The 13,342-nt window shown below is 43.8% G+C and overlaps 1 protein-coding gene across 5 annotated transcripts; it reads left to right on the forward strand.

Moving 5' to 3' along the window:
• The first annotated feature begins 190 nt into the window (after positions 1 to 190).
• Positions 191 to 13,115, forward strand: LOC144994231 (uncharacterized). Of its 5 annotated transcripts, XM_078951321.1 has the most exons (6): positions 202 to 6,688; positions 6,787 to 6,935; positions 7,020 to 7,165; positions 7,260 to 7,383; positions 7,575 to 7,765; positions 7,833 to 13,115. In XM_078951321.1, exons 2-6 carry the CDS (start codon positions 6,840 to 6,842, stop codon positions 8,236 to 8,238), a joined length of 963 nt encoding a protein of 320 aa, XP_078807447.1. In that variant the 5' UTR covers positions 202 to 6,688; positions 6,787 to 6,839; the 3' UTR covers positions 8,239 to 13,115. The 5 variants fall into 5 exon arrangements, 3 of the variants coding, with proteins under 3 accessions (XP_078807447.1, XP_078807445.1, XP_078807446.1); XR_013657664.1 differs by having other exon boundaries at positions 191 to 5,202; positions 5,469 to 6,935; positions 7,020 to 7,383; XR_013657665.1 differs by having other exon boundaries at positions 192 to 455; positions 3,408 to 6,935; positions 7,020 to 7,383.
• The last annotated feature ends 227 nt before the right edge of the window (positions 13,116 to 13,342 follow it).

Below are 13,342 nucleotides of genomic sequence, written 5' to 3' on the forward strand. Positions count from 1 at the left end.
GGATGAACATAATTTTTAAAGTTATATTTACAATTTAATAACGTTGTTTTTAAAAAGAAAAAATATGTTTGACTTACTTAAATTAATTAGGTATAACCGAAAAATGTGATTAAAATAATTAAAGTGAACTAAAAAGATATTTGAAGCATTTACTAGAGGCCAGAATCACTTTTTTTAGTGGACAGTTCAGCTTCACCACAACAGTCAGGAAAACGGATGGAAAAGTATTTATTTAACATTCTGTCATGTCACTGTGTCCAACTGCATCGATCAAAAAGTCCTTAGTGTAGGCCATGTGATGTTTGTTGTGTTAATTTCACCAAAATTGCTTTTTTATCTTTAATTTGTTATTTGCATGCGAATGTTTTAAGCGGAGACTTTTATTTTGATGGTTCGCTACTTCCTGTTCTTTCGCGGCATTCTCCTCAGTCCCCCATGAGAACTTCTAAGAGTAGGTAAGCCGTAGACGTTACTCGCACTAGTTTGACTGAAAAGAGAGTTTAAATTTTAAAACATAGAAAAACAATGTTCATAACTTAAAACTCTTCTCACGCCTTTTTTGTTTTTGCCAATCATGTGAAAAAGGTTAAGGGTAAATGCAGCATTCAGAAGTGTGTTAGTGTTAGCAAGACTTAAGCTAACTTGCAGCATGGTCTCATGTGTGTCTGTGGGTTTTTTTTTTTTTTTGCCTTCCCTCAGGTGAGTGTTGGAGTGAGACCAGAAATAAAAACACATGTGCTGTATTTATTTTAGCATTAACACAGTAAAATCCCTCATTCTGGATGGCAATGATGACTTATTCATCTGAAAACACAACGCAGAAGACTTTAGCCGGCGCTGCACGCACCCCACAGCAAAAGTCTGCCCCAGCTACATTAGCAACCGCCGCTGTGCTTTTACATTAACAATTCTAAATGGATAAAAACTGTCGTAGCAGGGTGAGGGTCGACACATAGCCTGTTGGATCGCTCATAGCTCAAAAAGATAACATAGGTGACATGGGTAAGCAAGATACACACACTTCCTGTTGTGGAAGATGGTTTGTTATTAACTGCTGCTCAGTGACAGTTGTTGCACAATCCCATCCTTCAGATCCTTTATTTACCAGTTTACACTAAATGGTAATGAACTCTCCCAGTAAAGAATACATTTACAAAGTGATTTCTCAATTTTTTTTAATCTAAAATCTAGTACTAATAATTACATAGTTAACAGTTGGTCTATAATTTTTCTTTTTTCAACAAACAGCAGTTTTCCTTATTACTTTAACTTGATGTTCCAAATTCCATATTTTGTTTTAGTGACAAACAAAATAAGATTTTTTTTGAAACTGTAGAAATAAAGAGAATATAGCTCTTATCTAAACAGACCATAGTATTGTAACTTGCCCATGTCTCTTCCCACTCGTGTTTTGTTACAACCTAATTAAAATAAATGTACTTTTTCACTTTGGAAACTCTGGTGAGCAAACTGTTCCTCCCAAATTAGGCCGGTCTCCAATAAAAGTCAACCTGAGCAAAGGTCGTATGAAGCTGGCTGTTTGTTTGCTGAGTATTGGGTGAGCAGTGATGTTTTATGGTTGTCTCTATAAGGCATCTGTATTCATATCAGGTCATGTTGTCATGGTGAGCCAGAGGACGCATTACAGGAAAATCTGCATCCACTGAACAAACCACATCAGCGATGCTGCTTCAAAAGTACAAAGCAGTGACCACTACAGTAAAGGATGAGTGTTCTGGTCAGTTGAAAGCAAAGCCTATAATAAATTAAAGTTAACAATGAATCTAGAAAGGACATTAAATAAACTGGAGGAAAGACAACCTCATGATGACACGTATCTTCAGCTGCCCCACAACAGTCAGGAAAACGGATGGAAAAGTATTTAATAGTCCGTCATGTCACTGTGTCCAACTGCATCGATCAAAAAAGTCCTTAGCAATTACATTAACAATTCTAAACGGATCAAAACTGTCGTAGCAGGGTGAGACACAGGTGACATGGGTAAGACACTTCTTGTTGTGGAAGATGGTCTGTTTCTGATTGGACGATAGAATGGGTACCTTAAAAAAATAATAAGAAAAAAGTGCGTGAATCTGGCCTGGGGGGTATTCCAGAAAGCAGGTTATGCTAGTTCCCATGGTAAGTAACATATTGTAGTATCCCCGTGTTCTGTTGCTTTGTTGATGTTCTATTAGATGCTAAATTGCTCTGTTGATTACGGTGAACAGTGGGCGTGGCAGGAGCCGGGAGGAAAAGCCGCGAGACTAGGGCTGCATTTACACTGCAGGTCTTGATGCCCAAATTCGATTTTCTGACTATATCCGATTTTTTTGATGACCCGCTTACATTATCTTTTAAAAGTGACCCGTATCCTATTTTTGCATTTATACTTTACAATGCTGAAACTATCAAACATAAACGTTCTGAGGACTACGTAACGTAGCAGCATTTCCGCCTTCCGCGGACCTGAGCACTGACCGCACGGATTAAAAAAATTATGAGCGAGCAGGCCCTTAATAATAATCATAACAGTAATAAAAGCACATTTAGAAGATGCGTGTTGGTCCAAACGGCAAACGTTTAGCATGGCGAAACCCTCCCCTTTTTGTTGTGTTTCTATTTTGTGAATCAATGCGGTTGTCATGGAGGCAACACAGTGATGGAAGGAGGCGTTGCCTTGGGTGCTTGGTTGCTCCAGGATGAGGCAGGAGAGGGGATGCGCAGGAGAGGAAAAAGGGGGGCTGCTCTGCCAGCTTATGTGCTCTCTGAGTTTTGAACGAGGAAGTGTTTGCAGACATTGTGCTTTACTAACAGTTTGATCCAAGCAAAGAAATAAACGGCTTCTAGCCTGTTCCAGAGCAACGGTGTCCCGCTTCATTAGTTACCGTTTGCGTCCTGACCGGGACCGGACCGGAAATAACAGCGGTTTGAAGCCTGAGGCTGAAAGGTAACACGCTGATGGGGCTGTTCTGCAGTTATGTGAGGGTTGTAGGGACACTTAACCCTCTTAGGTGGGGGCAGTGTGGCGACCAGGGGGTTATCCCCGCCTCCAGCGCCTAAGGCTCATGGGAAGTGATGAGTTTTGGGGTGAAACCTTGAGTTTAGAAGGCTGGAAGTTGAACTAACATCCATCCTGTTTTGGCTGTTTGAGAAACTTAATAAATAAACTAAATAAGCTTTTTGCTCTAAAGGAGATATTGTCTCTCTTTCTGATCAATCCGGCCTGAGACTGACCGGGATTGTGCAGTGTATGGGGCACAATTAGCTCTCCAAAGAAGCCTCTTCATGAGCAGCTCAGCTGTTGCTTCCCCGCTCAAGTGTTGGTTAGGCTGGATTGTTATAATACTTTTGCATCCACCATCCTTGCCAGAGTATGAAAAAATGACATCTAGATTTTTGTCTTTCAGAATCAAACACAGGCAGCTGCCCCCCAGAAACATCAAACTCCAGGCGCCTGGAGGAGCCACAAGTGGCTCCACAACCATCAAACTCCAGGCGCCTGGAGGAGCCACAAGTGGCGTCCCAGCTCTCTGTTCAGTAAGTAGACTGCCTGAAAATTAAAAAGCATTTCTAATAATCCATTTTAATTGTCAAATTAGACATTTCTAAATGAATTATGCTACACATTTAGCAGAGAACATTTTGCGGGAGCCGCTTTTGCTTGTGTTGGTTTGCGGCGCCTTCCGTCCGTGAAACCAGGGTTCGAATCCGGGCTGCTCCCTGTTCCCTTCTCTACTTCTGTGCCGGTCCCAAGCCCGGTTGCTTTGAGAAGGTTGCGTCAGGAAGGGCATCCGGCGTAAAACATTGCCAAGTTTACCATGTTCACTGTGGCGACCCCTGATGGGAAAAGCCAATAGAGTAAGAAGATTTAGCATGGAACATTTTGAAAATGAAATGTCAAATACTATTTTCATTATCATTTTAATTAAGTGACAGAATAAGCAGTGTTAAGGAAGGAAATGAAAAAGCATTTTGGCGGATTACTTTATCATTTTAATTTTGAGTCAAAAATGCAGCTTCATTTTGAAAAGGAAAAAGCATTTCTGGTTTTGACTTTACCTTACAATCGCTTCCATATCTTTACTTATTGTTTTCTATAATCTATACAAACATATCTCCAAACATTGTTTGTCCTTGTTGTGTCTTCATTTTCACTGATTCATTAGGGCGTGAACAACATCAGATGTGTCACAAGCCTCTGCCCTGTTCTGGTGAATCATTTTGGAATGACTATTTTGTATTAACTGATAACTTCATTGTCCACTTTGTTTAGACTTACTTACACGACCTATCGTGAGGAGCCGCCGAACGTAAGTGTCTAGCAGTAGTCAGTCCTCTTCTGCTATTAAAATTGATGCCTGATTGCTTTTTTTTGTCTCTAGAATCCCATCCGTCCGGCTACAACAGTTGTCAGAGGGCTGGTGATGACCTGCCTGGCGGGGGCCGCCCTCACGGCATGTCTTATGATGATCCGCTGGTACCGGCACGTGCCTTAATGGTTATCCACTGCTCCCTCTAAGCTGCGCGCGTGCGCAATAGCGCACTGCTGACACTCTCCGAGCACAGAAAATCTAGGCGGCGCACAGGAAAGAAAAAAAACTTGAATTCAAAATAAAATAAATACATAAAAATTTATTTGGAGCTATTTTTCAATGTGAGTCAGTGAATGTGACTGGTGACTAACTGCTCCAGCCTATTATGCGGTTCACGTACGTAATGACGCAGGTAAACAACGTCACTGACAGCCTCCTTTCATGCCGCGACCAGTGTTTTGGAGGGAAGACACGTGAGTGAGTACCGTTTACGTCGACCCTTTATAACGATGGCAAAACGAGCGTTTGTTTGTAGAGTTTGTATGCTTGCTCAGACTCGTGAAAAATTAGAGGGAACATTGGTTATAACTATTAATTAATTTTTTTAAAATTTTATTAAAAACGTTCCTAAAATATTGATACTGGACTCTTCACATTTCTCCGCTCTGATTTACCTTTTGATCCCACGGCTCCCGGTTGAAACAATGGTCACTGTTGAGACGAGACAGGAGCTGCTCCTGAGGGAAGCTGTGAAAGGCTGCTCAGTTACAAGTCTGCAACAAGGAACGAACAGCAGCAGACTTTCAGCAGCACAGCTTAACCTTTCAATGAGCAGAAGACTGGGTGGAGGTTTACAAAGCTCCAGTTCAGGCGCTGTGATTTCCTTGTGGTAAGGCTGGGCGATATGGCCTGAAAATAAAATCTCTGGTTTTATTTATTTTTTAATCGATCTTCAATTTTTTCTGACCCCCTACTTAAGGAAAGCAATAAGTACAAACTGCAGACAACTTAAATCAGATTTTGCTTTTATTTAATCAAACGCAAGACAAATGTAACCCCCATTTCTGTGATGAATAATAAATAAATGAACACACTCTTGGAATCAAACAGTGGTGGTCAAACAGGTATGTTATGTCTTATGTGTAACTCAAACAGTGGAAGAGTGCTTATGGAATCCAAATCAGATGTTGATGTTGAGGCTAGCACTGCTAACCGACCGGGAAGCAGGAGGAAAACTCGGCGCATTTGTAGCGGCCTTCTTCAAAAGTTAAAAAAGGGACCCCTCGCGGAAAAAAAGGTTAGGCTGTTGACATCTCGATTATTTGAAGCCTCAAAAGCATACTTGAGGTGTGTAGAAAAAAAAAAGGATAAATGTGCTTTAAAATAATATGTTACTGCTCTGTGGAGCCTCAGGAAACATGTCTCCACGCCATGGTGTCCAACAGAATCTAAACTGTTCTTGAATCTTTGCTAAATGACTACAAAGTCCAGTTTCAACTTGAAATTGGTTTCTGCTTTTAAAATTCTGCAACATTAGTAATTTTTTACAGACTCTATGTTAATATAGTTACCATTTATGTTGATATCACAAAGATTTACATATTTATTCATTCATTAGTTAAATAGAAATCCCTTCTTCCAATAATTCCTTTTTCCACTTTGAGTGTAGTACATTTTTTTGTCCACTAGATGGTGCCAAGGAGCAGATGAAGCAGATACTTGCAACATTTAATATTTTCACGGCCAATTTTTAAAACTATGTTGAGTGATGCGTGATGCATGCACATGCGTCTGCAAGTGCATGTGCACATGCGTGTGCGTAATTGTATGTGCACATGCATGCATGTATGTGTATGCACGCGTGTGCACATGCATGTACGTAAACGTATGTGCATGCACGTGCTTTTAAAGGCCAGATGAGGATTTATAAAAGAATAATAAACATATAATGTACAGCATTTTGCAAAGCAATTACAAAGAATTTGCAAAGATATTTGAATTAAACACACTTTGAAGTCTTGCCAGCACCCAAAAATGTCCACAATATTTGGTAAACAAAGTTTTATACAGTGGGTATTGTCACCAATATCAAACTCGTCAGGTCAGCTCTGGTAATTTGATTGTTCCTTTTTCAAGATCTAACTGTATGAGAAGAACAGTGCTGGTTAGATCTTCTGTTGCATGGAATCAAGTGTGCTAGTACAAAAATGAAATTGTTTTAACTTATTTTAACATGTGAAGCTTTTAGGGTAATATTCATTCATCTTCTTGACCGCTTTTCCCTTTCGGGGTCACGGGGTTGCTGGAGCCTATCCCGGCCACTTGGGCGTAGGCAAGGGATGCCCTGGACTGGTCGCCAGAAGTCAGCCAGCCGGGTCAGCTCATCCTCATTTTCCCCCCCGGAAAGAGATGACTGCCTCATCTGCATCTTCCTCCCAGCCTCATATTGCCTCATCTGCCCCCTTTCATCCAGAGAGGACCTCTCCATCTCTATCCTCCCAGACTAAGATCAGTGGTGAGAGGCCCATGCTGCACTCAGCATCTGTTCTTCAGACCAGTGGGTTGGCCTCCACATCCCAGAGTCACGTTACTCCTGTGGAACTGCCTCCGAGTGACTCACCTGTAAGTTAGTAAATATGACTACTTTAAATCTCTTACATTTAATTCAAACTAGATCACATGTTCTGTATATAATTTGCGATGCAGGTGGAGTTCGAGGGTTGGGTGCGCCTGTGGGAAGACCCCAATAGCATCCCGCCTGCTGACGTCAACTGGCTGAAGGGGGACACAGAGAGAGGACTGTTCACAGCCGTTCAGATATTTAAAGACGTTTTCTGGCCATCTGAAAAGGAGTAGGGTGATGAAATCAGACCTGATGTGGTTTTACCCTCGGGAGCCTCCTGGTTTCATCAGCGGTGCTCTACCAGCTCCACGCCTCTTTTTCAGGAGCCGCGTCTTTGTCTGGCGAACTGTGGGAGTGTGGAGGTACTCTCTCAAGTGTCCTTGGGGTGATACCTGTGCAGGTGCAGGGCGAGATGTGCACCTCTACAAGTCTGGCTACCATCATCGGGTACGACTCACCTTTTTTTTCTCCTTTTTTTTTTTAAGCAGAGGTGATCAAGACAAAAGATCCAATACTAATGCCTTTTAATGGCTTTCTATACAGCTTTAGTTTTGTTCTGTTTAGTAGGTAAATATAGCCTCCAAGAGGAACACATCTGACATTGCTCAGCTTTGCTTCACGTTTTCTGATCTCTGCAGGTGCGGCACATATGTGACGTATCCAGCTGGTACACAATGCTGACTGAGGTTTTGTTTTGTGGACCGTGCACGAAGGCAACCAGAAATAAAGAGGGGGGCACAGTGGGGCGCTGGCTTGCATGGGATCTTGTCATTCTGTCCCAGCTCAGCGAGGCTCATCCAGCCATGTTCCCTGCAGTTCTCACCTGCAAGTGAGTGTGCCCAGCAGCATGTGAAAGAATTTTAAATGAATCATCTGATGACTCTCTCTTCTCCAAGGCGCGGCGTGGACAAGAACGTTGTTCGCCTTCTGTGGGACAGAACAGAGGGCAACACCACGGTGAAGGTGTGGCGGCAGGTCCAGGAAAACCCCCATGAAGAATATCTTCATCGTAAGGACCTGTACACCACCCTTCTGATGAGCACCGTGGAGCCGCGTGGCATTGTTTCCTCTTTGGGGCACACCTTCCGCCCTCCCCCTCCCCCTCCCTCCAGAGAGTTAGCCTCCACACGACTCCTGCGGCACGCCTTTCTGTTGGCAGAGGCCGACAATGTGCAGCACTACAGGAACCAGATCCTCTCCACCTTTGGCACTGTGCTGAAAATGGATTCCACCAAAAAAGTATTTCAAAGTTTCACTGTATTACCATTTCAGACATATTGCAGTCATTTTCACAACTTATGATGAAATACCCCTGTGGTTAGGGGGGGTCGTAAAGAATACTACCAACGTATTCCCTGCGTGTCGTAAAAGGCGACTAAAAGGGACGGAGCGAGAGGACTGGGAATCCTCTCCCCTGTAACTACATTCCTAATTACGGACAGGGTAGAGTTGGGAAGGGGAGATTACCTCCCCAAACCCTTAAGATTGGGTCGTTGAATGTGCGGGGGTGTAGTACAGACGGAAGCAAAAGAGATCTGATTGGAAGGATGTTTGAAAGGAGGGGAATGAGCGTGTTAGCACTGAGTGAGACAAAGATGAAAGGGAAGGGTGAGTGTGTGTTTGGAAGTGTGAGTGGGAGAATGTCTGGTGTAGAGAGCGGGAGAGCAAGAGAAGGTGTGGCTTTGCTGGTGAGCTGTGAGGTGAGACGATGTGTGGTTGAATGGAAGGAGGTTTCACCAAGACTGATATGGGTGAAAGCGAAATTTCGGAAGGAGCTGTGGGTGTTCGTGAGTGCATATGGTCCTGGCAGTGAGAGGAATGAAGAGGAGAGAGTGACCTTCTGGAACGACTTGGATGAGTGCTTGCAAGGATTTGGAGCAAATGTGAATGTAGTGCTGATGGGAGATCTGAATGCTAGAGTGGGTGATGAGAAAATTGAGGGTGTTGTTGGCGGGCATGGTGTTCCTGGAAAGAATGATAATGGTGAGAGACTGATAGGAATGTGCACTGAAAGAGAGATGGTGATTGGGAATACATGGTTCAGAAAGAAAGAGATCCATAAGTATACGTGGGTGAGGCAGAGTGGTGGAAGAGTGATTGACAAAGCACTGATGGATTATGTGGTGGTTTCAAAGGTTGCATGTAGTAGATTGCTAGATGTAAATGTGAGGAGGGGAGAGTGTGGAGGTATGTCTGATCACTATTTGGTGGAAGGAAGGTTGCGTGTGGGTATGCCATGGGTGAGATCGAGAAAGAGTGGGGAGGCAAGAAAAGTTCTGAGAGTGAGTGTTTTGAAGAACAGAGAGAAAATGTGTGAGTATCAGAAGGAATTAGGTGGCAAGTGGAATATGGTGAAGGAGCAAATGGTTGTTGGAGTGGAGGAAGAATGGCAACAGTTCAAAAGTGCAGTGGTTGGAAGTGCAGAGGAAGTGTGTGGTGTGAGACGTGTTGGGGGTGGTCTAAGAAAGGGAAGTGAATGGTGGTGCGAGGATGTAAGGTTGGCTGTAGCTGAGAAGAGATGTGCGTACGAAGTATGGCTGCAGAGAAAGGACAGGGAGTCATATGAGTGTTATAAGGAGAAGAAAAGGGATGCTAAGAGAGCTGTGCGTGAGGCAAGAGCGGCTGCGGACGAAAGGTGGGGCAGACAGTTGACTGATAATTTTCGAGAGAACAAGAAAATGTTTTGGAAGGAGGTGAAGAGGGTGCGAAAGGGAGTGTCGGGGAGGGAGGAGAAAGTGAAAACAGAGGATGGAAGGATGTTGAATGAGGGGAATGCAGTAAGGAAAAGATGGGCAGAGTATTTCGAGAGGCTGCTGAATGTGGAGGAAGATCGGGATGCTGTGATTGGGATGGATGGAAGGGAAAGTAGACTGAATGTATTGGGAGAGTTGAATGAAACGTTGATTACAGGAGAGGAAGTTGAGCAAGCTGTGGGAAAGTTGAAAGTAGGAAAGGCTGCAGGTGTGGATGGGTGTGCTGGGGAATGCCTGAAGTGTGGTGGAGCGATCGTGATTGAGTGGTTAGTGAGATTGTTGAATGTGTGTTTTGCAAATGGGCAGGTGCCGCTTGATTGGATGAGTGCGTGTGTGGTTCCCCTGTACAAGGGTAAGGGTGATAAGTATGAATGTGGTAGTTTTAGGGGTATTAGTCTGTTGAGTGTTGTAGGCAAAGTATATGGGAGAGTGCTGATTAATAGGGTAGTGGAGGGAACTGAGTGTATGATTGGTGAAGAGCAGTGTGGTTTCAGGAGAGGTAGAGGGTGTGTGGATCAGGTGTTTGTTGTGAGACAGGTGTGTGAAAAGTTTTTGGCTAAGGGGAGGGAGGTGTTTTGGGCATTCATGGATTTAGAGAAGGCGTATGATAGGATTGATAGAGAGGCGTTGTGGGTGGTGTTGAGTATGTATGGTATTGATGGTAGATTGTTGGAAGGTGTGAAGAGTTTCTATAGACACAGTAGAGCGTGTGTGAGAGTGGGAAATAGCATGAGTGAGTGGTTTCCTGTGAGGGTTGGTCTGCGTCAGGGATGCGTGATGTCTCCGTGGTTGTTTAACGTGTATATGGATGGTGTGGTAAAAGAGGTGAATGAAAGGGTGTCGGGTACGGGTGTGAGCATGATAAATACTGACGGCAGCGAATGGAGTGTGAATCAGCTGCTGTTTGCAGATGATACTGCACTAGTGGCTGACTCAGAAGAGAACTTGGGACGTCTGGTTGAGGAGTTTGGAAGGGTGTGCGACAGAAGGAAGTTGAGAGTGAATGTGGAAAAGAGTAAGGTGATGAGGTGTACGAGGTTAAAGGGTGAACGCAGATTGAATGTGGCATTAAATGGGGAGTTGTTGGAAGAGGTAGAGTGTTTTCAGTATTTAGGGTCGTGTGTCTGTGTGGATGGTGGAATGGGGGGAGAGGTAGAGTTTAGAATGAATGAAGTACGAAAGATATGGGGGGGAATGAAGAGAGTGTTTGAATGTAGATCACTGGGAAAGGATGCAAAAAGGAGATTGTATGAGGGTGTGGTGGTGCCTGCAGCGTTATATGGGGCTGAAACATGGAGTCTGAAAGTGGCGGAAAAGAGGAAGCTGAATGTAGTTGAGATGAGATGTTTGAGGAGTATGTGTGGTGTGACGCGTATGGATCGTATGAGAAATGAAGTTATCCGAGAGAGAACTGGTGTGACGCGAGAGTTGGCTGAAAGAGCAGAGCAAAAGGCACTGGGATGGTTTGGACATGTTGAAAGAATGGAAAGGGAGCGATTGGTGAAAAAGGTATATGAATCTGATGTGAGTGGAGTGAGAATGAGAGGAAGACCGCGAATGGGATGGACAGAGGGTGTAAAAAGAGCGCTGAATGCAAGAGGGATGACTGTGGTGCAGGGGAGAGAGGCTGCTCAGGACAGGGATGGGTGGAGAGAGTTTGTGTATGGATGAATGGATGGGTGTGGTAGAGGTCTGGTCTTGGGATGAAGCGGCAAGGGGAAACCAGCCCTGGCTGAGGCCCTGCAGTGGAGGTGCCCACACTGGGCTGTGCAGCTGACCCTGGTGCAGTGTGGTGTGGCTTAGACCAGATCTCAGACCAGTCGCACGCACATACGCACACACGCACTCACGCACTGAAGGAGGAGGGTTTGGGGAAGAGACAGAGGGAGCTAAAATTGTGTGCCTTGTCTAGGCTACCCCACCTTGGTGGGACACAGCCTTGGTAAATAATAATAATAATGATGAAATACACCTCATATTGCTGGGGTTTGATGAAAAACGATGGCATGTTTCAGGTGGTTAAGAAGCTGTCTGGAGAGGCTCATGGGTCAGCCGAGTGGTTCACCAGTGTTGGGAACGAACACTCCCAAATTGTGACCTTCGTGCTGACCTGCGAGGAATTCACAGACAAGCTTTGGCCTACGTTTCAAGGACTGAGAGGTTTCAGCGGGCCAATCAACCGGCTCCGAAGATCCTGTACATTGATCGGGGGTGTTGCCGCGCTCAAGGCCCAACAGCAGTGGAGACTTTGTTCCAGCCTTGGGTTGACCGTGGGATGGTGGTTCGTCTGGACATCTTTCACTGGATGCACCAGTTCGACGCAGCCATCCAGACCAACAGCCACTCCAAATGCGCTGCGTTCAAGCACTGGCTGGGGCAGTTCTGGCTTACAATAAAAGCGACCTGGATCTGCTGATAAAGGCTGTCAGGGCTAAGGGGGAAGCCTAGAAGTCTTTGTCGGATGACTGCGTTATTCAGCAGCACATCTCAAGGGAGCAGCTGAAGCCAGGGCCGACCCTGGTCTTCCGGGGGCCCTAAGCGAAATTTAATGTGTGGGCCCTCCAACTGATCAGCAGCACCAACAAAACGCAACTGTTGTTGTAATATAACTGAGATCTCTCTATTAATAGATTTTGTGAATGGATTATTGTTGCTGCTGAAGAATTGAACACAGTATACTGACTGAGTGTTGGATGCACATTTAGTGTTGGAAAACCAATTTTAAAAGTGAAAAGAAAAAAACATGAATGACAAATGTATATATTTTTTTTTAATGTAACATTAGGCACTTAGCAAATGACATTCCCAAACTCCAACTTATTAAAAACACCAACTTAATAGAAAATCAAATAACGATGAAACAATCCAAAATAAAGAACACAGCAGCTCAATGAGGGGGTTTCTGGAAAGTCAAAGTCTTTATGAGTATGAAAAGGACCTCTTTGCACCAAATCCATTCTTACTGGATCAGAGAGTGCGGTTGGCCATTCAGCTGGACCAATTGGATTTGAGGTTGGAGGAATTTTGGATCCAGTTGGTTCCTCTTCCAGACACGCCTCTCTTGGAGCCTCTGGAACATCAGAGACAGAACTTCAACAGCAAACAGTGAAAAGTCCAATCAGTCCAACAGTCCAATCAAATCTACAGAACAGTTGCTGTGATGCTGGTAGCAGAATGTTGGAAAGAAGTGCCTTCACTGTGTGTGTGTGCAAATGTATGACTATTTTTCAAGTAGTAATGAAACAATTAGTTTGATTTAGGTTCCATATTGGGTGGATTTGAACTTACCAGCAGCAGCATCAACGTTGTCCATTTCAACAGTAGATGTGGTGACAGGAGTTTCTTCTGCAGATAAAAAACAAGAATCATTATTGTACAATAATCAATGATAAAGCTAATAAAATAACTACAGCAGAATACTAATAATAGTTTAGTGGCTCATTTAAAATCTATGTGCAGGTTTTTTCACAATTTCATGATCCTTTTATATATTTATGAGAGATTTATTGTTTGATTGTGTATTTGCACAAGATCATATTTATTTATTTAAATATGAACAACTCGGGATTCCATACTCTTCAGCTGCTGTTTATGAAAAAGGGGTTATGCAGAAACTGTTGTTTTAATTAATTTACATGCGGTTAAAATGACCT

Source organism: Oryzias latipes, chromosome 8 (assembly GCF_053564925.1).
Source record: "Oryzias latipes strain Hd-rR chromosome 8, Olatipes_Hd-rR_3.1".
NCBI classification, from domain to species: domain Eukaryota; kingdom Metazoa; phylum Chordata; class Actinopteri; order Beloniformes; family Adrianichthyidae; genus Oryzias; species Oryzias latipes.